This window comes from Salvelinus alpinus, chromosome 26 (genome assembly GCF_045679555.1).
Source record: "Salvelinus alpinus chromosome 26, SLU_Salpinus.1, whole genome shotgun sequence".
Taxonomy (NCBI): Eukaryota; Metazoa; Chordata; class Actinopteri; order Salmoniformes; family Salmonidae; genus Salvelinus; species Salvelinus alpinus.
In genome coordinates this window covers 15,904,116-15,924,987 of record NC_092111.1, presented here as the reverse complement: position 1 = coordinate 15,924,987, position 20,872 = coordinate 15,904,116, and the positions used below count along the sequence as shown (strand labels likewise).

The window sequence follows — 20,872 nt, the reverse complement described above, 5'->3', positions numbered from 1 at the left end:
TGGGTGAACTTGGAGTACAGGAGGGGACTAAGCACGCACGCCTGAGGGGCTCTGTGTTGAGGGTCAGCGTGGCGGATGTGTTGTTGCCTACCCTCGCCACCTGGGGGGCGGCCCATCAGGATGTCCAAGATCCAGTTGCAGAGGGAGGTGTTTAGTCCCAGGGTCCTCAGGGTCCTTGAACACTGAGCTACACTCAGTGGTCAGACAGTGCTGCAATTGTGGTGGGAACCATGTTCCTGAGTTTCAGGAGTGCCCTGTAAGAGTGAAGGAGGTCGAAGTAGCAAGAATCAGGGCTGTCTGTCCAGCAGGTGTCCTATTCAGAGACAGTGGAAATTGCTGAAGGAGTGAGTGGAAATGAGGACGAAATGTGTTTTTTTCACCCATTCCCTGTGTTTTTTTCTGTGTTAATGTTCCCTAGCTTGCACCCCCCACCCAGTAGGTGGCATCTCTAACATTTGTTTGCGGACCGCCATAATACCATGAAGAAGAAGAAGAAGGGCTCATGGCAGCAGCGGGCAGCAATCGAAATGGTTGCGATAATTGTTGGATCGCAATGGTGCAACCAAGAGTAGTAATATGTTTGGAGTTTTGTGTAGTTTAAGATCTGGAAAGTCAGAACGTGAGGATTTACGGTTAGAAAGAATTATGCTGTTGTTGGGGTTACACATAAATGGTATTGAAAATCAGTTCTGTTGGATTCCGGCTCATACAGAAGTTTAGTAGATATAATACAAAAAGAGCAGTGAAAAATAATATTGTGGATATACAGGTGCAGTTAGGTAAAGGGGAAATTAAAACATTGATTCAGAAAAATGGGTTTGATTGCTGGCAGAGACAATGGGATGAAAGTAGTAATGGCAGACAGTTTTATAGTACAAGGAAATCTGTATGGGACATAGTGTCATATAATAGGAACAGAAGGGAGGAAGTTATGTTGTGTGGGATGAGATTAGGCCATACAGGATTTAATTAATCTTTGAATGTATAATGGCTTTATGGTAGAGGAAACAGTTGAATATGTATTATTTTATGAAATGTATGATGTAGAAGGGAAAGGTTTTCTGACAGGGTCAGAATGCACCTGTCAGTTGGGTGTGATTCGCCAATAAACTTGAAGAAGATGAAAAAGCTGCAGCGGGCAGCTCGATTCTGAATTTCCTGAAGTCCCACACGGAGATGAAAGTCATCAATGTCGGAGGACTGGGGTTGGAAGAGAGTGGGTGGTGAGAAGAAGTGAGGCAGAAAGAAGGGTACAAGGTGAAAACCCGAACCTACTGTGAAATACAAGCCCGAGTACTTTCTCCTTTGGATCAAGTACAGGAGAGAAAAATGCATGTTATGTGCCTGAAAACCCTGAGTAGTCTTGCTGGGGATCAGAAATGTCCTGTGTGAGTGAGACAGATTGACATTTCCATTTATTGCTATGGTCATTAATTGTACCGCACAGATGGAAAGGAAATCCCAGAAGATTGAATTGGTAGTAGCAGCAGCAGAGGTTTTTGGGTATCAGAGATTTTAGTGCAGAAGAACTACGGTGGGGGGGCTCTGGTCTATGTTGGGTTAGTTATAAACGTCTTTGTGTCCACTGTGGGGCTCCATGAGAATCAGAATCAGGAAGAGTGTGGCGGAGTCTTCTGGGACCGACGGAAGATGGCGGAAACTGAGGTTTTGTTTGAAACTGCTAGTTAGTCGAGTGAAGCAAATAGTACAGAAAGTGAGAATGAGTGGGTTACAGTGGCGAAGAAAAAGGGAAACAAGAGAAGTAAAGCTATGTTGGAAAATAGGAAACCACTAGACTCGTTTTTGGTCAGAGTCAGTTTTTTTCTGGGGTGGTGCAAGAAATAAAGGCAGAGGATATAACTGAAGACATCGATGGAGTGGTTGGTGCATGTCAATTGACCTGTATGGTGGATGGAGAAAAGAAGTTCACTTCATCCATGCTACTGATCTTTGATGAAGAGTCTCTCCCTTCTCATATAAAGTTAGGATTCATGAGATACCCTGTAAGAGCTTTTGTGCACAAGCCCTTTCGATGTCATGAATGTAAAAGATTTGGTGTCAAGTGTTTTTAGAAGGGAAGAATATCGTATGCCAGATGAAGGGAAATGCTGCAACTTTGGAGGTGAACATGTGCCTGAATTCTTGGAGTGCCCTGGTAAAGAGTGTCCAGTGTGTCTCCTTTCTGGAGGCGGTGAGAAAATTGGAACGTGTGGTGGGGAAGAAGCAATGGTAGTAGAGCCACCATGACCAGTGAAGGTTTCTCATCAACCGAGGGATAGTGAAATGCTACATGTTAAAAAGGTGGACTTTGTATTATTTATTGCAATGGTCATAAACTGTACAGCACAAGCGGAGAAAAGTGCAAGAAAATTGGAATCATTGTGAATGCCTCTTAACGTTTTTGGGGTCTTTGTGATTTCACAGCCGAGGCAGTGCAAGAAATCCTGTCGATGAATGTAGCCCCGTCACAGGCCCCTGAGCCTTTGTAGGGATGTATTTTGGAGTGGACTGTAATTGAAGAAGTATGATGTTTTTATTTTTATTAGTTGATGTGTTTTATTTTGTAAAATGTAATTTTCCCCCTTTCCCAGAAAGTTTTTTTGTTTCCTATTCAATACCCCATCCAGCTGGTTGCGGTAATGCACCATTAACATTGGATGCCAAACACCGTTAAACTCCATCGAAGAAGACCTACAGGGGGTTTTGAGAGAATGTGTTCCAGCCTCCCAGGCTGATGGACTGGTGTAGGATCTGTTGAGGTCAATGTAGTGGGAGGGGGTGGTGGGAGTGTGTTGGGGATAGTGGTATGTTTATATAGGGTTAGAAGGCAGTGCAATTTACTTTTTTTGTGAACAAATGTGCAATGCATTTTCCAAACTGTGAAAGGCAGCAATATGCAACAAAGCGTCTCGTCTGCCGGAAAACCACAAGAAGAAGAGGGTAGATTTGCGTCGAAGCTGCGCAATAAGTAGCAGCTTGAACACTTCTGTTTTGCACGCATCTATCCATGATTGGCATTAGAGACCCAAAAAGGAAATGCTAGCAATTGCTAATGTTATTGGATAGAAATAGCTATTTTGGTGGAGGAAAGAAACCATGGGGTATTGACTAAATTGATTGCATAATATTAAATGTAACGGTTAACTAGAATTAGCTTAACGTTTACATTAAAATTCTGTTAAAACGACCTGCTGAGGCCTTGTTAGCTTCGAGTCAATCAATCCTCGGCTTGTTTGAAACATTACCCTGCAGTGTGGTTCGACTTGACTTGAGCCTCGCTAGCTAGCTAGCTAGCCTTTGGCAAGCCAGTTGTTTTAAAATTCAATTTTAAAGCTAGCAATGAAGTTGGTCCAATTTTAAATGGTTGTCCACAATTTAATCGTTCTCATGCAATACGTCTCATATACTTTTCTGGCCAAACAATTGTAGCTAGCTATTGTGAGCTTGGAAAGTGGGTCGTGGGTGCAGCTATAGCTAGTTAGCCATATCTGTATTTACCCGCTACTTATGCGAACAAGCTGCTGCAGAAACATCAATAATGTCTTTGGTAGCGTATGCTAGCAGTGATGACAGTGATTCAGAAACATCTAGTTCCATCGTCCCGGGGAGCAAACCTGGGGGGCTTTTCGCACGCCTTCCTACCCCAAAAATATCTGCCTCAGAGGCACTAGGAAACGTGCGACCAAGAAAAGGGACAACACACGCATCATCACGGAACACTGTGTCAAGCGATGGCAACGAGGACTCAGTTACCCGTTCTCAAGCATTCAAAGGAGGGTTGCTTTTCGATTTACCTAAGCCGAAGAAGCGAACAGAGCCTGTCAAAATCACTATACCTGAGATAAAAAGAGGGGATGTAAGTAACAGGACCACAGGCTCATACCTAGGCTACATTTTAAACATTCAATTACATATCTTGTTTGCTTGTTTTTAAATGGATTAAAAGTGGAGATTTCAACATGATTCTATGTCTTGTCAACAGTCTGACTCTGATGAAGATGAACCAAGGAGAAAGAAATCCCTGCCCCAGGTAACCTGACACTGCACTTGCATTTTAGATAATTCTCAATGACAAATTCTCTGTATGTGGACATGGGCCTTTCCAACCATACATATCATGATCTAACCCCTGACCTAAGTCACCACTAGCTGGCCTCCGCCCATTACACAGCCCTGAACCTTAGTCACTGTTCTAGCCAGCTACCACCCGGTACTCTACCCTGCACCCTAGAGACTGCTGCCCTATGTACATAGTCATGAACAATGGTCATTTTAATTATGTTTGCATGGTGTTTCACTCACTTTATGTATATACTGTATTCTATAATTTATTTTCTTTCACTTTTTTTATTGCTACTGTAGGTATTACTGCACGGTTGGAACAGGAAACATAAGCATTTCGCTGCACCTGCGACAACATCTGTAAATCTGTGTACAAAAAACTTTGATTTGAAGACATGCTTTCTCATTGTCTTAACACCTCTATCTCTCTCTTAGGGCCCTGGCACTGGCCTTTCCTCCCTCCTGCCTCAGCCCAAAAATGTGGTTGTGAAGGAGATGCAGAGGGCCCTAGTGCCTCACACCCTCACCAAGCGGCCGGAGCCAAAGAAAACCACAAAGCCCTCTTTAGGGTCCTCCCAGGGCCACGCCAGTGCTTGCGCATCCCCCTCCGCCATCAAAGCAGCAGCCAAGTCGGCTGCCCTGCAGCTAGCGAGGCAGATAGCTGCTGAGGAAAGTGACGAGGAACTGGCCCCAGAGAACTACTTCTCCCTGGGAGATAGCGCCAAACCTCTCCCCGCTGTGATCCCCAACCTGAACCCGGAGCCTGTCCCCACCTCAGGCCTACTACCCGCTCCTGCAAGCATACAGCGTGGTACCTTCCAGTCAGACGCCCCTCTGGACTTTAGTGCGAACCAAGAGGGAGCTTGGGGAGGTCAACAGCTAGGGGTGTACCAACAGCCCTCGGCAGAGCCTCAGGTACTGAGAAAATGTTGGGTTAATAGATATAGCTATCTTTCTCTCTAGATGGATGGACAGATATAAACTGTATTGCTTTGCAATGTATTATATAAAACAATGTTGCCAATACACCAAAATAAACTACAATAATACTCAACTTCCACAATATACCAAATACAAATAGACCTGCTGTGCATTACATACTCAAATCTCCAACTACAACTTATTTTAGAAGAGAGCAAATTATATATATCAGTCTCTTACCAAGCTGATATACAGGTTCAAACATCAGATATACTCTGCCCAGAATGGATCCTTATTGACCCCTACGAGTTGCTCTTGCAGACAACATTTCGCTGTAAAATCTCTCTTGTTTTTATCCATTGAGACACATCAGGATAGCGTAATGCTTTTGTCATGTTGCGTTGATACAGGCTAACAAAAACATTCTTCTGTTGGATAGGGCTACTACAACGAGGCTTACTACCAGGATCCTGAGTCTGACCCAGCGTTGCCTGAGCCAGAGCAACCTAGCTCCTCCGCCCTGTTTGATGATGAAGCGGTATGAAGGTTTCTTGACTTGACAATGGTTTATTGACTTGTTATTGATCAGGAACGTTCTCCCCCCCCACCCCCCCCTGATTAATCAGGAAGTCCTGCTTGTCTGACATTATCCTGTATATCACTGAAATTGATTTGTTTTATATTGTCCTGATCACATCTTTAATTGACGACATAGTTCATACATTGATTAGAGGTTACTGCTTCAAGATATAGAAGAGTATATCATGTTTTCTGGCTACAGTTCATGAGGCTGCAGGGGAAGAGGAACAGGGGCAAGGAAGAGGTGAAGTTCCTGGAGATCAAGGGAGATGACCAGCTGAGTGGCAACCAGCAGTGGATGACCAAGAGCATGACTGAGGAGAAGCAGGAGCGCAAGTCCTTCAGCAAGGTGAGGGAGATTTGCGCAGGAGCTGTCCCGATATTGCTTACACTTGTCCACTCCTTCCAGATCTGTGAACATAGGGTTGTTAGGAGCTAGGGTTGTTAGGGGCTAGGCGCTGAATTGGAAACTGGATCGTAGTAGTGATGATGGGGTAGGGGAATATTAGGCAACAGTGGAACGAGAGCTGTGGAGTTGGTGGGGCAGGACTTTTTCCATGTGGCATAGGTGAGGATTTTGTCATCTGTTCTCAACCTTGTTTGGTCTGACTCTTTGACCTCTTCCCTCTATAGAAAAAGGGAGACCAACCCACAGGGCAACAGCGACGCAAGCACCAGATCACATACCTCATCCACCAGGTGAGGACATATACATTGCAATTTTTTAAACAATCAACATGCATGATTATTGGCCTCACATCAACATACCTAAATTTAACCAGATATGGGATGTTTACAAGCATGTGTCAGTTTGAGCGAACTTGTTCTAATTCTTATCACCTATAGGCAAAGGAGCGAGAGCTGGAGCTGAAGAACAGCTGGGCCGACAACAAGCTGACTCGCCGGCAAACACAGGCAAAATACGGCTTCTAAGAACCGTAACAGGAGGCTTGGTGGCATAGCCCTCCCCATGAAGATTAGAGTAGTACAGTCCACAAGGTTCCCTCAACAACGGGGGTCATACTATACCCTTGCAGTGGGGGAGGGGTTACACACCTCATAGACCCATCCTTGGAGATGCTAGCACTGACTTTCCTTTTTGTTCACCCTTATTTGTTGGCCTCCCTGGATTTGTGATACTTAAAACATTTCTGATTTAAACCATCATTTTGGTGGGACTATTTTATATTATGTTGGTTCTTGGCTGCATAGGAAATCACATGGTTAACAGACACTATGGTTTCCTGGGAAATACTGTTTAAATGCAATTTCATGTGGCGGTATTTTTCATATTACACCTTGAACCACCAATGATCAATAGTCTGGGAATAAGAGGAAGGTTTCCCTTGTGGTGTCGATATTTTCTTCATCTTGTATGTTTCCAAGGGTGGGACAGTGACCTGTTCTTAAATCATGTCAATCCAACCCTAAGCTTCCCCTCGGTTTTTAGATGTTAGAAAACACATTTGGTGCGCTTGGTGGAATTGCCGTGTGGTGGCGACGCTTCAACCTGACCAGTTTGGTATATGTCTCTATTGGATTTTGGGGGAAGAGTTGGTATCTTTTTGAAGGAGCCAGAAACTCCTACTGTCCATCTGTGAATAAACACGATCATATACAGTGATGACGGAGAGACTTATTGAAATTGTACACTTAACAAAAATATGAACATAACAATTTTAAAGATTTTACTGAGTTAGTTCATATAAGGAAATCAGTCAATTGAAATGTATTAATTAGGACCTAATCTATGGATTTCACATGACTAGGAATACAGATATGCGTCTGTTGGTCACAGATACCTTAAAAAAAGGTAGGGGCGTGGGTCAGAAAACCAGTCAGTATCTGGTGTGACCACCATTTGCCTCATGCAGTGCAACACACCCTTCGCATAGAGTTGATCAGACTGTTAATTGTGGAATGTTGTCCCACTCCTCTTCGATGGCTGTGAGAAGTTGCTGGAACTGGAACACGGTCATACACCTTGATCCAGAGCATCCCAAACATGCTCAATGAGTGACATGTCTGGTGAGTATGCAGGCCAAAAAAACTGGGGACATTTTCAGTTTCCGGGAATTGTGTACAGATCCTTGCGACATGGCCAGGCATTATCATGTATGAGGTGATGGCGGCTGAAGAATGACACGACAATGGGCCTCAGGATCTTGTCCCGGTATCTCTATGCATTCAAATTGCCATCGATAAAATGCAATTGTGTTTGTAGCTTATGCCTGCCCGTACCAGAACTCCACCGCCATCATAGGGTACTCTGTTCACAATGTTGACATAAGCAAACCACTCGCCTAAACATTGCCATACACGCGTTCTGCCATCTGCTCGGTACATTTGAAACCAGGATTAATCCATGAAGAGCACACTTCTCTAGAGTGCCAGTGTCCATCGAAGGTGAGCATTTGCCTACTGAAGTCGGTTACGACGAGGTTCTGGGCTGGCATGGTTACACGTGGTCTGCGGCTGTGAGGCCCGGTTGGACGTACTGCCACATTCTTTAAAATTACTTTGGAGGTGGTTTATGTTATAGAAATTAACATTAAATTCTCTGGCAACAGTTCTGGTGTACATTCCTGCAGTCAGCATGCCAATTGCACGCTCCCTCAACTTGAGACATCTGTAGCATTGTGTGACAAAACTTCAAATTTTATAGTGGCCTTTTATTGTCCCAGCACAAGGTGCACCTGTGTAATCATGCTGTTTATTCAGCTTCAGGTGGATGGATTGTTTTGGCCAAGGGGAATCACTAACAGGGATGTAAACAAATTTGAGAAGGTTTTTGTGCGTATGGAACATTTCTGGGATCTTTTATTTCTGCTTATGAAACATGGGACCAACACTTTACATGTTGCGTTTATATTTTTTGTTCATTATAGTAATGAGCTGTGCAATTTGAATAAAATAAAACTTCCATTGTTTCTCAAGCTGTGGAAAATCTTTGAGGATGTTGCTTTCTCTTCAGAGGTAGCGTGGATGTAAAATTTGATCTGTTATGCATTTTACTGTCCCAGCTAGCCAACCAGGTTTTTAAATGGCTTCGCTGGCCAGGCCTCAACATTTAGTGATTAATTGGTCATCCATATTTCTGAAGGGTACACTGCACATTCTGCTGGTTTTGTTGTAGCTCGATATGGTGATATACGGGGACCACATCAATTCTGGATCTAAAGACATACTGTATGTGTAAGAAATATGCTAATAGCTCCATATAGCAATTTGATAGATAAAGGTGCATTCATTGCTTACACATATCCAATCCACTCAGATCTTCAAGGGTGAGAATTAAGGGAAATGGAGCACAGAGGGGCAGTTTCCTTAACTACTTTCGGCACTCGGCTCCTACCAAGGTCTGTGCTTTGTCAAGCTCCTTAGGAGGTATTTCGATACTGTATATCAATGAAAAGCTGTGGGAAATACCTTTTTGTTTTACCCTATCCTTTGTTACATGTTTTGTGCTGTTAAAATCAAATATTTAATTTCCTGACAATTTTTGTCCGATTTGATACGTATTGTACGATGTCCTGTCCACCAATATCTCAGCTCTTAACATTGCTTAAAGAGAAACTGAAGTAAATCAGTCGATGGTACCAACACCTGGAAACCAAGACCAAGTTAATGGCTCCATCACAGGCATTTGCACTGCGCACAGTAACTACTCTTCATATCAACTTGCAGTGAAAGTGACATGCATCATATGCATATGGAAATAATGAAATTACAAAATGAAAGCGTAGAATACAATGTACAACCATGAGTTTGTCATTAAATAACTACTTCTTCCACTTTCAAAACAGATCCCAATAATTGATTTACTGTTATTGCCAGGAGTCAAACAGAGTAAACTGTTCTGTGAGCATCTAGAAATGACATTAAGTGCTCAAACGCGGGGTTCTCTGTCTTTTTTCTGGTTCTCTGTGAGTGGAACTGCTTTTTTTTTCTTCCCTTAGTCGCCTCTGGTGTGGCAGCCACCTCTGGGGTAGCCTCAGCCACTGGGGCAGCCTCTGGAGCTGCCAACTCTGGAGCTGTAGCTGCCACCTCGGGCACGGCAACTTTTGGAGCCGCAACTGCAATCACCGTTGAAATGCTAGCCTCTGTAACTGCGACTGCTACATCCTCTGAAACGGCAGACTCTGGAACTGCCGCTGCAACAGCCTCTGAAACGACAGCCTCAGGAACACACAAAAAATAAAAGGTTTCTGGAGTATCCTTTAGGGGTTCTTCTTCAAATAGAAACTGTAGGGCAACCCCTATAAATTCTTTGAAGAACCCCTTTTAATGGATCCTCGAAGAACCCTTTGAAGAACCTTTTGGGGTTCATTTTTTAACAACCCCCCCCCTATTATTAATAAGAATAATAATAAGAATATGCATAACAATAACACAACATTTTAGTTGTCAGTGTTTATTATGACTTTAAATAAAAAATGAGGTGAACCCCCAGCAAAGCCCCAAGTCCAATGGGTATATTATCTGGCGTGTTGATGTTCTCCGTATCCATAGCCAGAATGATTTTGCAGTAATATTCGGAGTTGTATGGAATATGGTCTTCTGAATCCAAAAAATAGTAAGTATACAGATGATTATCAAAGCATGCACACAACAGTATTCATACCTTGGTTTTTGTGGTAAATGTGAATGAAAAAAACTTTTGAAAATGGTTTTCATACACATCCGATGGGATATTCATTGAAGAAGTAACGGAGGAGGATGGTAAATGTGATCTGCATAACATACCGATGCCAATTGACATACCTTTGTATGCCTCCTTGTCTGTATACCTACAGACACAAAAGTGAACAGTTCAGTCAACTGCACCCAATACAGCAATCCTTCAACATATTCTTATAGCCTACATATTCTTACTTCTGTTGGTTGATTGATAGCCATTGAATTGTGTCCATTTTCTGTTTTAGAAAGATTTGCACAAATATGAAAACATAGATGGTATCATCATAAAACAATATAAATGTAGATCATATAATGGACAAACCTTACCTTAAATTGAGATCTTTAAATGTTTCAGATAAGTGCCTGTACCTGCTGGCCTTTCTAATTCAAATCCAAATATTTCAGTTGGGCAGAGAGGTTCCTGCAAGAACCCCCCTTCCCCCCCCCCAACTAAGGAGATTCCTCGATAAACACCACCTCCTATGGGGTTCTTGGAAGAACCTTTTGAGGACAATTTTCAGTGCCAAGAACCCTAAGGTTCTTCAAAGAACTTTGAGGATCTTAGAAGAACCTTTGTTGAAGCCCTAATTTTTAGAGTGCAGCAGTCTCAGAAATAGCAGCCTCTGTAACTGTGGCTGCAATAACCTCTCAAACGCCTGCCTCTGGAACAGTAGTTGCCTCTGAAACTGCAGCTGCCTCTGAAACTACGGCCTCTTGTACCACAACTGCCTCTTCCTGCTTTTGCTTTTTCAACAGTTTGAAAAAGGGCACCACCGAAATGGGAATCAGCACAGTGTCTATCCCGTTAACCTGGGGAGAATAGGCAAATTAACACTAGAACCACCAGATTACCGAAACGGGCACGCAGCGCATGTGTCCTGGGATACCCCAACCCCCCCAGAAGTCGAGGAACCTCCCGATAGCATATGAACACATAAATCATGGCAAAATGTGTAGAGTTGCAGGCAATTCACTTTAAAATGGCAAATTCTCTCCACCTCATGACAAAATGTATAGAATAGCAGAAAATGTTGCTTTAAAAATGATAATTTCTCTCAGCCTCATGGCTCTTGATGGAACGTCAAGAGACAACTACTTAGTTAAGTGGCAAGGCATAGTGAAAACAAGCATACAATATGCAAACTGGACTCCCAGTTCTTATGTAGTCCCAGCAATTTTCATTTGATTGTATCTATGTTGATTGTATGGTAGCAGGCTTGGTAGATGAGGTACCTCTCTCTCAGTTGAAGTTGATGATCATTTGAAGGAGGGGAGCGGCGGGGAAGTCCATGGTGATGATTCCGAAGCGCCTGCTTTGCCCTATCTGTGCCGTCAGGTACAGGTGGGCGTTGATTCGCTGCACACACGCACTTCCAGGAAGCGCACACCGGCCTGGAGCTGCGACGCCAGGCTACAGAACTGGCACTCGGCCAAGGTGCCGCTGTAGATGGCCATGGTGACCAGCAGGCAGCTGTCCGGGAGGCCCGCCATCCAGGAGGGGTTGACAAACTCGTGGGGCTGGACTATGTCGTCGTACTCGGGCCTCTGGATGGCACTGTTGCTCAAGCAAACAGCCCTGGTGGGTAATTAGTTTGGTGTCAAAGGTCAATACCTAATCCTGAAGTTAGCTAATTATACTCACAACTGACACACCACTCTTACACTCCTTCTCTAAGGGTTGTGTCTAAATTCTCCTGGATGTTGTCCTCTCCTTATATCCTTTACTTTATAACTACACAAGGCTTAAATTGGTCTCTACTATATTGCTTTGTCCCCTCCAGTCATTTCAGATCAGTGCTAATGACATTGTCTCCTTAAACTATTCAAGACTATTGAGACACAACCCCTGACTACCTTTGAAACAAGATACTCACCCCAAAAGGACAATCAGCTTGATAAACATATTCCACATCCTGGGGACTCCTTTGGTGCTTGCCATATCTGATTCTTCAGTTATATAAATGGGGACTGAGTTTGGGGGTAAGAAAAGGAAGCACAAATGAATCTTTGTTTGGTGCTTTAGTTTTAGATTAGCAGCAATACAGGTGCATTATCCATTTCAATTATTATATTCAGTTTATTTAAAATATACCCGTGGGCTGCCACTCAAACAAAAAACACAAGTAAGAAATACATACAGAGTTTAAGTAAAAAATAAATTAGTATAAACAGGAAAAGAAAAACAACCTCCCATCCCATGAAGGAATGTGCCTACCTGATTTAGGCAACACAGTGAACAGTTGGGAGTTGGGGTCAATTTCATCTGAAAATGTTTCCTTGGTGTTCAATACAGTCTGTGAACAAACTTAAAACGTATAAATTGATGGTTCGGATTACAGGATACCAAGGTCATATTTTTCCATATTCTGTTCCATACGCATGCACACACACACACACACACACACACACACACACACACACACACACACACACACACACACACACACATAGGCATGCACACACACTAGACACATACACAAACACAGACAGTACATGTACACGCTTAAAGGTATGCACACACACACCTACGCAAGTGAACACAGATAGATAAATCAAAGTCTACCTCATTCATAACTACGCAGGCAACTGTGTAACCATTAAGAGTGGTTTGAAATTCAATACACAATAGTGTTGGAATTACATATATTTTTGGTTGTATGTTGAGCAAGTTCATGTTTATCGTTCACTGTCTCGTCACGTTTCGGTATGATTGCTGTGCTTGTGTGATATGAAATGTGCCTTAGTGCCAAATAGAAATATATAATGTGAATGATAATGTCCTGCCAAATATGTTTATTTTCACATCACGATGGCAATGCTACATCATTAAAACTCTTGGTGGCAGAAATCATTTCATAATTAAAGAGTAAAATAATGGAGACATTGTTTGCTATAATTGTACAATGAATATATATCAATATAGATGAGAAAATTAGAAAAGGGGGCAAGCAGACAGGTATGTTGTTATAAGCATTGATGAGCCTTTATGAAGAAGGCCAATTATGTATCTTTATGTTTTCAACTGTAACACTTTTCGATCTTATTGTTTTTACTAGAGAACAAATGTAGTCACTGGTATGGTGCTGGAGATAATGGATAATGAATATGAGGTTAAAAAGTGGTGACATGCACCTTTTCTTATACCTATGTAGTAACAGTGTAATTACTACAGTGTTGTTGCATACTAACTTAGTGATTGCGTTGTAATGGCATACTAATGGATTGAGCAGTTTTTGTAATTACACATGTTTAAGGAGTAATGTTCCCGGTTTCTCAAAACAGCTTAATTTCATTTCTGTACAATTCTAATTCAATAACTGAAGTACAATGTAGCATATCAATATTTTGTTGTTACTAGTGTAATAAGAGTTACACAGGTATAAGATACATTTCATGCAAAGTGAGTAATAAAGGTTTACAATGTATTTCCAACCTGTGATCTCATAGGGCTGCTTGTTTTAGGACCCATCTTCTCTCTATTCCTAATATAGGACAGGACACTGGGAGTGTACCGGCAGTGTCCTGTGTGTCTGTGTCTGTGTGTGTGTGTCCGTGTGTGTCTGTGTCAGCGGTGGGGAAAGTATCCAACTGTCATACAGTACTTGAGTCAAAGTAAAGATATCTTAATAAAAAATGACTTAATTAAAAGTGAAAGTCACCCTGTGAAATACTACTTGAGTAAAATTCTAAGAGTATTTGGTTTTAAATATACTTAAGTTGTATCGGCTTTCTTCTGTGGACGAAGGAGAGGACCAAAACGCAGCGTGGTTAGTGTTCATCATGTTTAATAAAGACAATAAACGTGAACACTACAAAAATACAAAACAACAAATGTGAAAAAACCGAAACAGTTCTGTCTGGTGCAGACACACGAAGACAGAAGACAACCACCCACAAAACCCAACACAAAACAGGCTACCTAAATATGGTTCCCAATCAGAGACAATGACTAACACCTGCCTCTGATTGAGAACCATATCAGGCCAAACATAGAAACGGGAAAACTAGACACACAACATAGAATGCCCACTCAGCTCACGTCCTGACCAACACTAAAACAAAGAAAACACAAAAGAACTATGGTCAGAACGTGACATAAGTAGCAAAAGTAAAGGTATAAATCGTTTCACATTCCTTATATTAAGTAAACCAGACAGCACAATTTTCTTGTTTTTTTTCAAATTTACGGATCCAACATTTACACTCCAACACTCAGACATAATTTACAAACGAAGCATTTGTGTCTAGTGTGTCCACCAGACCATAGGCAGTAGGGATGACGAGGGATGTTCTCTTGATAAGTGTGTGAATTTGACCATTTACCTGTCCTGTTAAGCATTTAAAATGTAACAAGTACTTTTGGTTGTCAGGGAAAATGTATGGAGCAAAAAGTGCATTCTGTTCTTTAGGAATGTTGTGGAGTAGTAGTAAAAGTTGTCAAAAATAAAGTACAGATATAAAAAAAAAATACTTATGTAGTACTTGAAATTATTTTTACTTAAGTACTTTACTCTACTGGTGTGTGAGTGTGTGAGAGAGAGAGAGATAGAAAGTTGTGGTGTGGTGTGTTGGTTGAGTACTGTGAAAGCAGAAAATAAAGAATTGCCCAACTTGTAAGTCGCTCTGGATAAGAGCATCTGCTAAATGACTTAAATGTAAATGTAAATTGCCATGCAAATTGATGAACATAGATATATTATATTCTGATGGATTCCCCCTACCCATATCCCTACATTCCCTACAACACTATAAAACAATTATTGCTACTGAAGGTGTGGATGTATTTGATATACCAAAAACAATAGACACCCTGCCTGTCCTCTGTTTGGGTTACAACCATAAAGCAGTCAGCTGCATTTTCCCCTCCATCCAATCAGCACAGCCCGGGCAAGAGTCATGTTTCCTCGTTCCTCTGTCCTTATATGACAGAAAGTAGGCTGGGCTTCTCAAGACTGTGGGACTCCTGGAAAATGGTGGCTTGGAAATACTGACAGCTTGTGTGAAGAGAAGTATAACAATAGCTTGAACTCAGGTAAAAATAAGAAATGCAGCCTCAATGGCTTTATATTATCTTTTTGGGGGTTATCTGAAAAGGAACTCTGTTTTTATATATATTTAATTCAAAAGGGAAATCAGTGGTTCATGATACATGTTTGTGGTTGGAGATACAGGAAATGAATTTAGTTAGACCAAAATGAATGTGATTTACTAATGGCAAAAGGATCTCTGAATTGATGAAGATTGGCATGTGCCTTCATCATTTTGTTAATCTTTAGAAAACTTGCACTGTAATAGGAGGTCAATGATCATACTTAACGTACCCTGTAGACACCCACTGGTCTTCCTGATTTTTTTCTGCATTGCTGGCTTGGGCATGATGAGTAAGAGCGTTTGGCCACAGCCAAACAGATCAGTTGGTGTGCACACACAGGACAGCAGCCACTCCCTTTAAACCAGTTACCCAAATAGATGTCTGTGTGGGGTTTTGAATTTAGAAGCATTCCATGCCCTGTATTTGAATGAAATACTCTACTTGATTTAAAACTGATCGCTCATAGTCATTAATATGAAAATGAAAAGTTTGATAATGAAATATATGTTTCTCTTAGAATGGCATTGTCTCTCTTTCTCTTTCAAATAAGAAATAACAGTTAATCTTGGCTTCTAAACCTAAGTAATTAGTGACTTGTTGCCCTGGCCTATAGACTTGTTGCTTACTACACAACTAGGGGCTTTATGAGTGGTGTCACTCAGGAGTATTACGACTGTAACTTGATACCTGAAGCTAAAAGACACACAGTGACATAATGCATGTGTAGAATGTAACTTGAGAACTAAGATGCCTGATTTTGCCTGCAGCATTAAAAGTAATAAGATTGGAATTCTACTGAAACATTGGTCAATCCCCCATCTACAATAAAAACAGAAACAGTTCAGTTCATTGTCTACTCTCACAACAGCCTGACAGTGTCTGCTCTTTCTCTCCTTTCTCTTCTTCTTTCTCTATCTTTTTCTCTCTCTCTCTCTCTCTCTCTCTTTCTCTCTCTCTCTCTCTCTCTCTGTCTGTCTTGCCCACTGTTTGTCAGAGTCAGAAGCTCACAGCGATGGCTGACGCCGGGCAGATCAGAAAGACAGCGGTCAAGGTGCTGGGCTGCGTGGAGAAGGTATCCTCTTTCGCCTCGTCCATCAACCCCCTCTTCGGCATCGTCTCCTCCCTGGTGGGGGTGGTGCGCATAGGCCTGGTGGGCGATGAGGCGCACGCCCTGGACAAGGACTTCCAGGTGGTGCACGGCAAGCTGGAGAGCATCTCTGCGAAGAACCGCCAGTGCCTGCGGCAGATCCGTGTGGACGAGGTCAATGAGACATTTGGTAAGTACGAGGAGTACATCAAGCACCAGTATGCCGCCTTCAGCTCCATGGTGGCGCTGGTGAGGAAGGACCCAGAGGGAGCGCGGCGCCACATGGCCAACTTCGAGTGGGTCTATGAGAGGGACAAGAGCGACCTGAGCCTGGACGTGTACTACCGGGGCGTAATGGGCACCGGGTCGGTGTTCGGAAGGCCCCTGCTGAAGGTGTACCTGGAGCACTGCAACGGAAACCGCAGGGTCATGGAGCACTGGTGCTCCCAGGTGGGACACCTGTTCCACATCGGCCTGATCGCCCTCATGGCCTACACAGCGGTGACAGAGGACGACGAGGACGAGGTGCGAGAGAAGTGGACCAAGCGTGTGGAGGACATCCAAGCCAAGATGCAGGAGGTTTTGAGTCAGTGCAAAGAGGAGGAGGAGAGGAGTCTTCCCTAAAGCTTGGGGAAGGGGAGAGGTGGGGAACCTGTCCAGAAATTACCCTTACTCCCAGTCCTTGAGTGCTACTGGGTGTGTAGTATTCCTGGGTGTTCCTACCCTGCTCTAATATATCCGATTCTACTAATCAACTGCTGATCATTGGCCTAATTAGCTAAACCAGGTATGTTAGAGCAGGGATGGAATAAAAGCCTGCAGACCCAGTAGCTATTCAGTAAAAAGTCTGACCACCCCTGCTCTAACTCCTTTTTAGAACTGGATAGGTACAAGCAATATGGCTGTAGCTCCACCTTGCTCTATGAGAGGCAAGATGGAATGTTTTGCCAAACATTTCTTAGACCTGTCCAATTTATTCTGATCAACACAAGTGCCAAGGGGTAGGGGCTAGGGGTTGATTCTTGACATGGCCAACAATTTGAAGGGAGGTTAGGTGGGTGAGAAGTGGAGTTTGGTGGTTAAAACTGTGGAGAAGAGGTTCGTTCCCACTTTCTCAGCAACCAGACTCATTCAAGTGGACCAAGTAAAGCAAGGAAATCATGTATTATGAATAGATGGGAAACTAAATTCACAGTAAAAGCATTCAAATGTATTGTCATTTATTTGGGTCAACTGAACTCTGTTGTTGTGGCAATAGTTCCTAATTTGAACTTGTGTTCATACAGCTGCCTTATATTAGCCTACCTGTCAATACATTCTCTGACTGTCCATTAATGTTTTATACACTGTCTTCAATAAACAAGTCTAAATGATGACCCATATTACAGTATGCACAATAATAATTTGACTGAAACACTAGTATCTCTCTCTCTCGCTCGGTTTGCTATGTGGCCAATGATGTCACCATACATCAGGGGTTCCCAACCTAGAGACTGTCAGGACTTCAAAAGTGGTGAGTGAAGGAGTCAGGCGCAGAGAGCAGGGTAGTTCCAAAAGACGTGGATTTTTAATATACCAAATAACCAGAGAGACGGTCACGCCACACACACAAGGGCACGTAAAGTCCCAGTCCAACAAACAGGACGAAACTGAGCAAGAACAGACACCACAAGAATAAACAAACACCACAAACAGAAAAACAAGCCCGCACAAAAGCCGGCGGGCCAACTGGGCTTAAATAGTCCACAACCAAACCTAAACACGAAACAGGTGCAACAAATCAGACACAACTAAATGAAACAGAAAAGGGGATCGGTGGCTGCTAGTAGGCCGGCGACGACGACCGCCGAGCGCCGCCTGAACAGGAAGAGGCACCATCTTCGGCGGGATTCGTGACAGGGACCTTCCTTAATTTGAGGGGTACAATTCGTAATTGTTTATACCGATATAAAACGATGCAGAAATCTGTGATGCTTTATGCTAGAAACAAGAGGTACAATGCCAGATGAAGACTGATGCACATGGGAATATCAATCAATCAAATGTATTTATAAAGGCCTTTTTTTACATTTGGGGCGGCAGGTAGCCTAGTGGTTAGAGCGCTGGGCCAGTAACCGAAAGGTTGCTGGATCAAATCCCAGAGCTGACAAGGGAAAAATCTGTCATTCTGCCCCTGAACAAGGCAGCTAACCCAGTGTTCTCCGGTAGGCTGTCATTGTAAATAAGAATTTGTTCTTAACTGACTTGCCTTGTTCAATAAAGGTAAAAAAAATGAACAGTGAGCAATGCAGATGTAGATGTAGAAGCATGGTGCCTAGGAATAACTCCCTAGAAAGTCAGAAACCTAGGAAGAAACCTAGAGAGGAACCAGGCTCTGAGGGGTGGCCAGGCTGTGCCGGGTGGATATTATAAGAGTAGATGGCCATTAAGGCCAGATCAATGTTCAAATGTTCATAGATGATGAGCAGGGTCAAATAATAATCACAGGGGTTGAAGATGGTGCAACAGATCAGCACCTCAGGAGTAAATGTCAGTTGTTTTTTCATAGCTGAGCATTCAGAGGTTGAGACAGCAGGTGAGGGAGAGAGAGGGTCAAATACAGCAGGTCTGGGACAATGTAGCATAATTTCACCAGATAGGACAGACTGACCCTAGCCCCTCGACACATAGACTATTGCAGCATAGCTACTGGAGGCTGAGACGGGGTCGGGGGACACTGTGGCCCTGTCCGATGATACCCCTGGACAGGGCCAACCATGCAGAATATAACTCCTCCCACTTTGCCAAAGTACAGCCCCCACACCACTAGAAGGATATCAACAGACCACCAATTTACTACCCTGAGACAAGGCTGAGTATAGTCCACAAAGTTCTCCTCAACCGCACGACCCGAGGGGGTGCAAAACCAGACAGGAAGATCATGTCAGTGACTCATCCCACTCAAGTCGAGTATAGCGAAAAAAGCCTGACATGACATGACGGAGGGCTAGGGACGGCATGGAAGAGCACTAGTAAGCCAGTGAATCAGCCCCCGTAATAGGGTCAGAGGCAGAAAATCCCAGTGGAAAGACAGGAGACGGCCAGGCAGAGATAGCAAGGGCGGTTCGTCCAATCAGTGCCTTGCCATTCACCTTCGCACCCCTGGGCCAGACTACATTCATTCATAGGACCTACTGATGAGATGAGTCTTCAGTAAAGTCTGCGTCTCTCACATGGATAGGCCATATCCATGTGAGAGACGTTGGATAAAAATTCCATAAAAATGAAGCTCTATAGGAGAAGGCCCTGGCTCCAGCATGTTTGCTTAGAAATTCTAGGGACAATAAGGAGGCCTGCGTCTTGTGACCATGTAGCGTACTTGTTGGTATGTTCAGCAGGACTAAATCGGAGAGATAGGTTGGAGCAAGTCCATTTAATGCTTTGTAGGTTAGCAGTAAATCCTTGAAGTCAGCCCTAGCCATAACAGGAAGCCGGTGTAGCGAGGCTAGCAGTGGAGTAATATGATACATTTGTTTGGTTCTAGTCAAGATATCAGCAGCCGTATTTATCACTAACTGAAGTTTATTTAGTGCTTGATCCAGGTAGCCGGAGGGTAGAGCATTGCAGTAGTCTAATCTGAAAGTGACAAAAGCATGGGTTAGCTTTTCTACATAATTTTGGGACAAAAAGTTTCAGATTTTTGCAGTGCTGCCCTTCAAGCTGCCCTTGAAATATTCTTGATATGTTTATCAAAAGAAAGATCAGGGCCCAGAGTAACACAGAGGTCCTTCACAGTTTTATTTGAGACGACTGAACAACCATCAAGATTAATTGTCAGATCAATCAGCATATCTCTCAGCAGAACTAGCATTTCTGTTTTGTGCCCGAGTTTAAAAGTAAAACATTTGCCGCCATCCACTATTCTCTTTTGTTTGTCTCTGATATTCAGAAACGGAGCTACGACCTAAAGTCGAGGAGTCAAAGAAATTAGACTTTGGGAAGTAATCTTACACAATAGGTGACTATTAATTGATCAAAGCACTTTCTGTAAGAGAATATGTATAATTAAGTTGAGGGTTCATGTAAATGATCATAATACAACACTTGGTAGCAGAATAAGATTTGTCGAAATCGGGTCTAGACTTTATTTTCCTTATCTATTAATATCATTATTATCACTAAATAGCCTACCTAAAAGATATCATGAGTCTTGTTAAACTTGGTAGAATTGCAGGAAATTAGCTTTAAAAAAAAATCCTAGGTCCCTCAAATTAAACAAAATCAACCTGGTGTTTGATTCAAATGTGAAAAGGGTGCCCTGTGGAAAAAAGGTTTGGAACCCCTGCCATACATAATCTGAAACTAGCAAAAGTGTACCTGGAATTGACTATTTAATATACAAATATTTGGAAACATGCCCGTATTCACAATTTATACCAGGATTGCCTGAATGCAATCAAATGAATTCAGAA

The 20,872-nt window shown here is 42.8% G+C and overlaps 2 protein-coding genes across 2 annotated transcripts; both read left to right on the top strand.

Moving 5' to 3' along the window:
• Window positions 1–2,883: 2,883 nt before the first annotated feature.
• Window positions 2,884–7,186, top strand: LOC139554828 (proline-rich protein PRCC-like). Its single transcript, XM_071367990.1, has 7 exons — window positions 2,884–3,856; window positions 3,983–4,030; window positions 4,498–4,977; window positions 5,423–5,521; window positions 5,765–5,911; window positions 6,196–6,261; window positions 6,409–7,186. Exons 1-7 carry the CDS (start codon window positions 3,539–3,541, stop codon window positions 6,493–6,495), a joined length of 1,245 nt encoding a protein of 414 aa, XP_071224091.1. The 5' UTR covers window positions 2,884–3,538; the 3' UTR covers window positions 6,496–7,186.
• Window positions 7,187–15,170: 7,984 nt separating this feature from the next.
• On the top strand, window positions 15,171–17,803 carry LOC139554827 (protein rapunzel-like). The gene is made up of 2 exons (XM_071367989.1): window positions 15,171–15,274; window positions 16,329–17,803. The coding sequence occupies exon 2, from the start codon at window positions 16,347–16,349 to the stop codon at window positions 17,043–17,045; it is 699 nt and encodes a 232-aa protein (XP_071224090.1). The 5' UTR covers window positions 15,171–15,274; window positions 16,329–16,346; the 3' UTR covers window positions 17,046–17,803.
• Window positions 17,804–20,872: the final 3,069 nt, after the last annotated feature.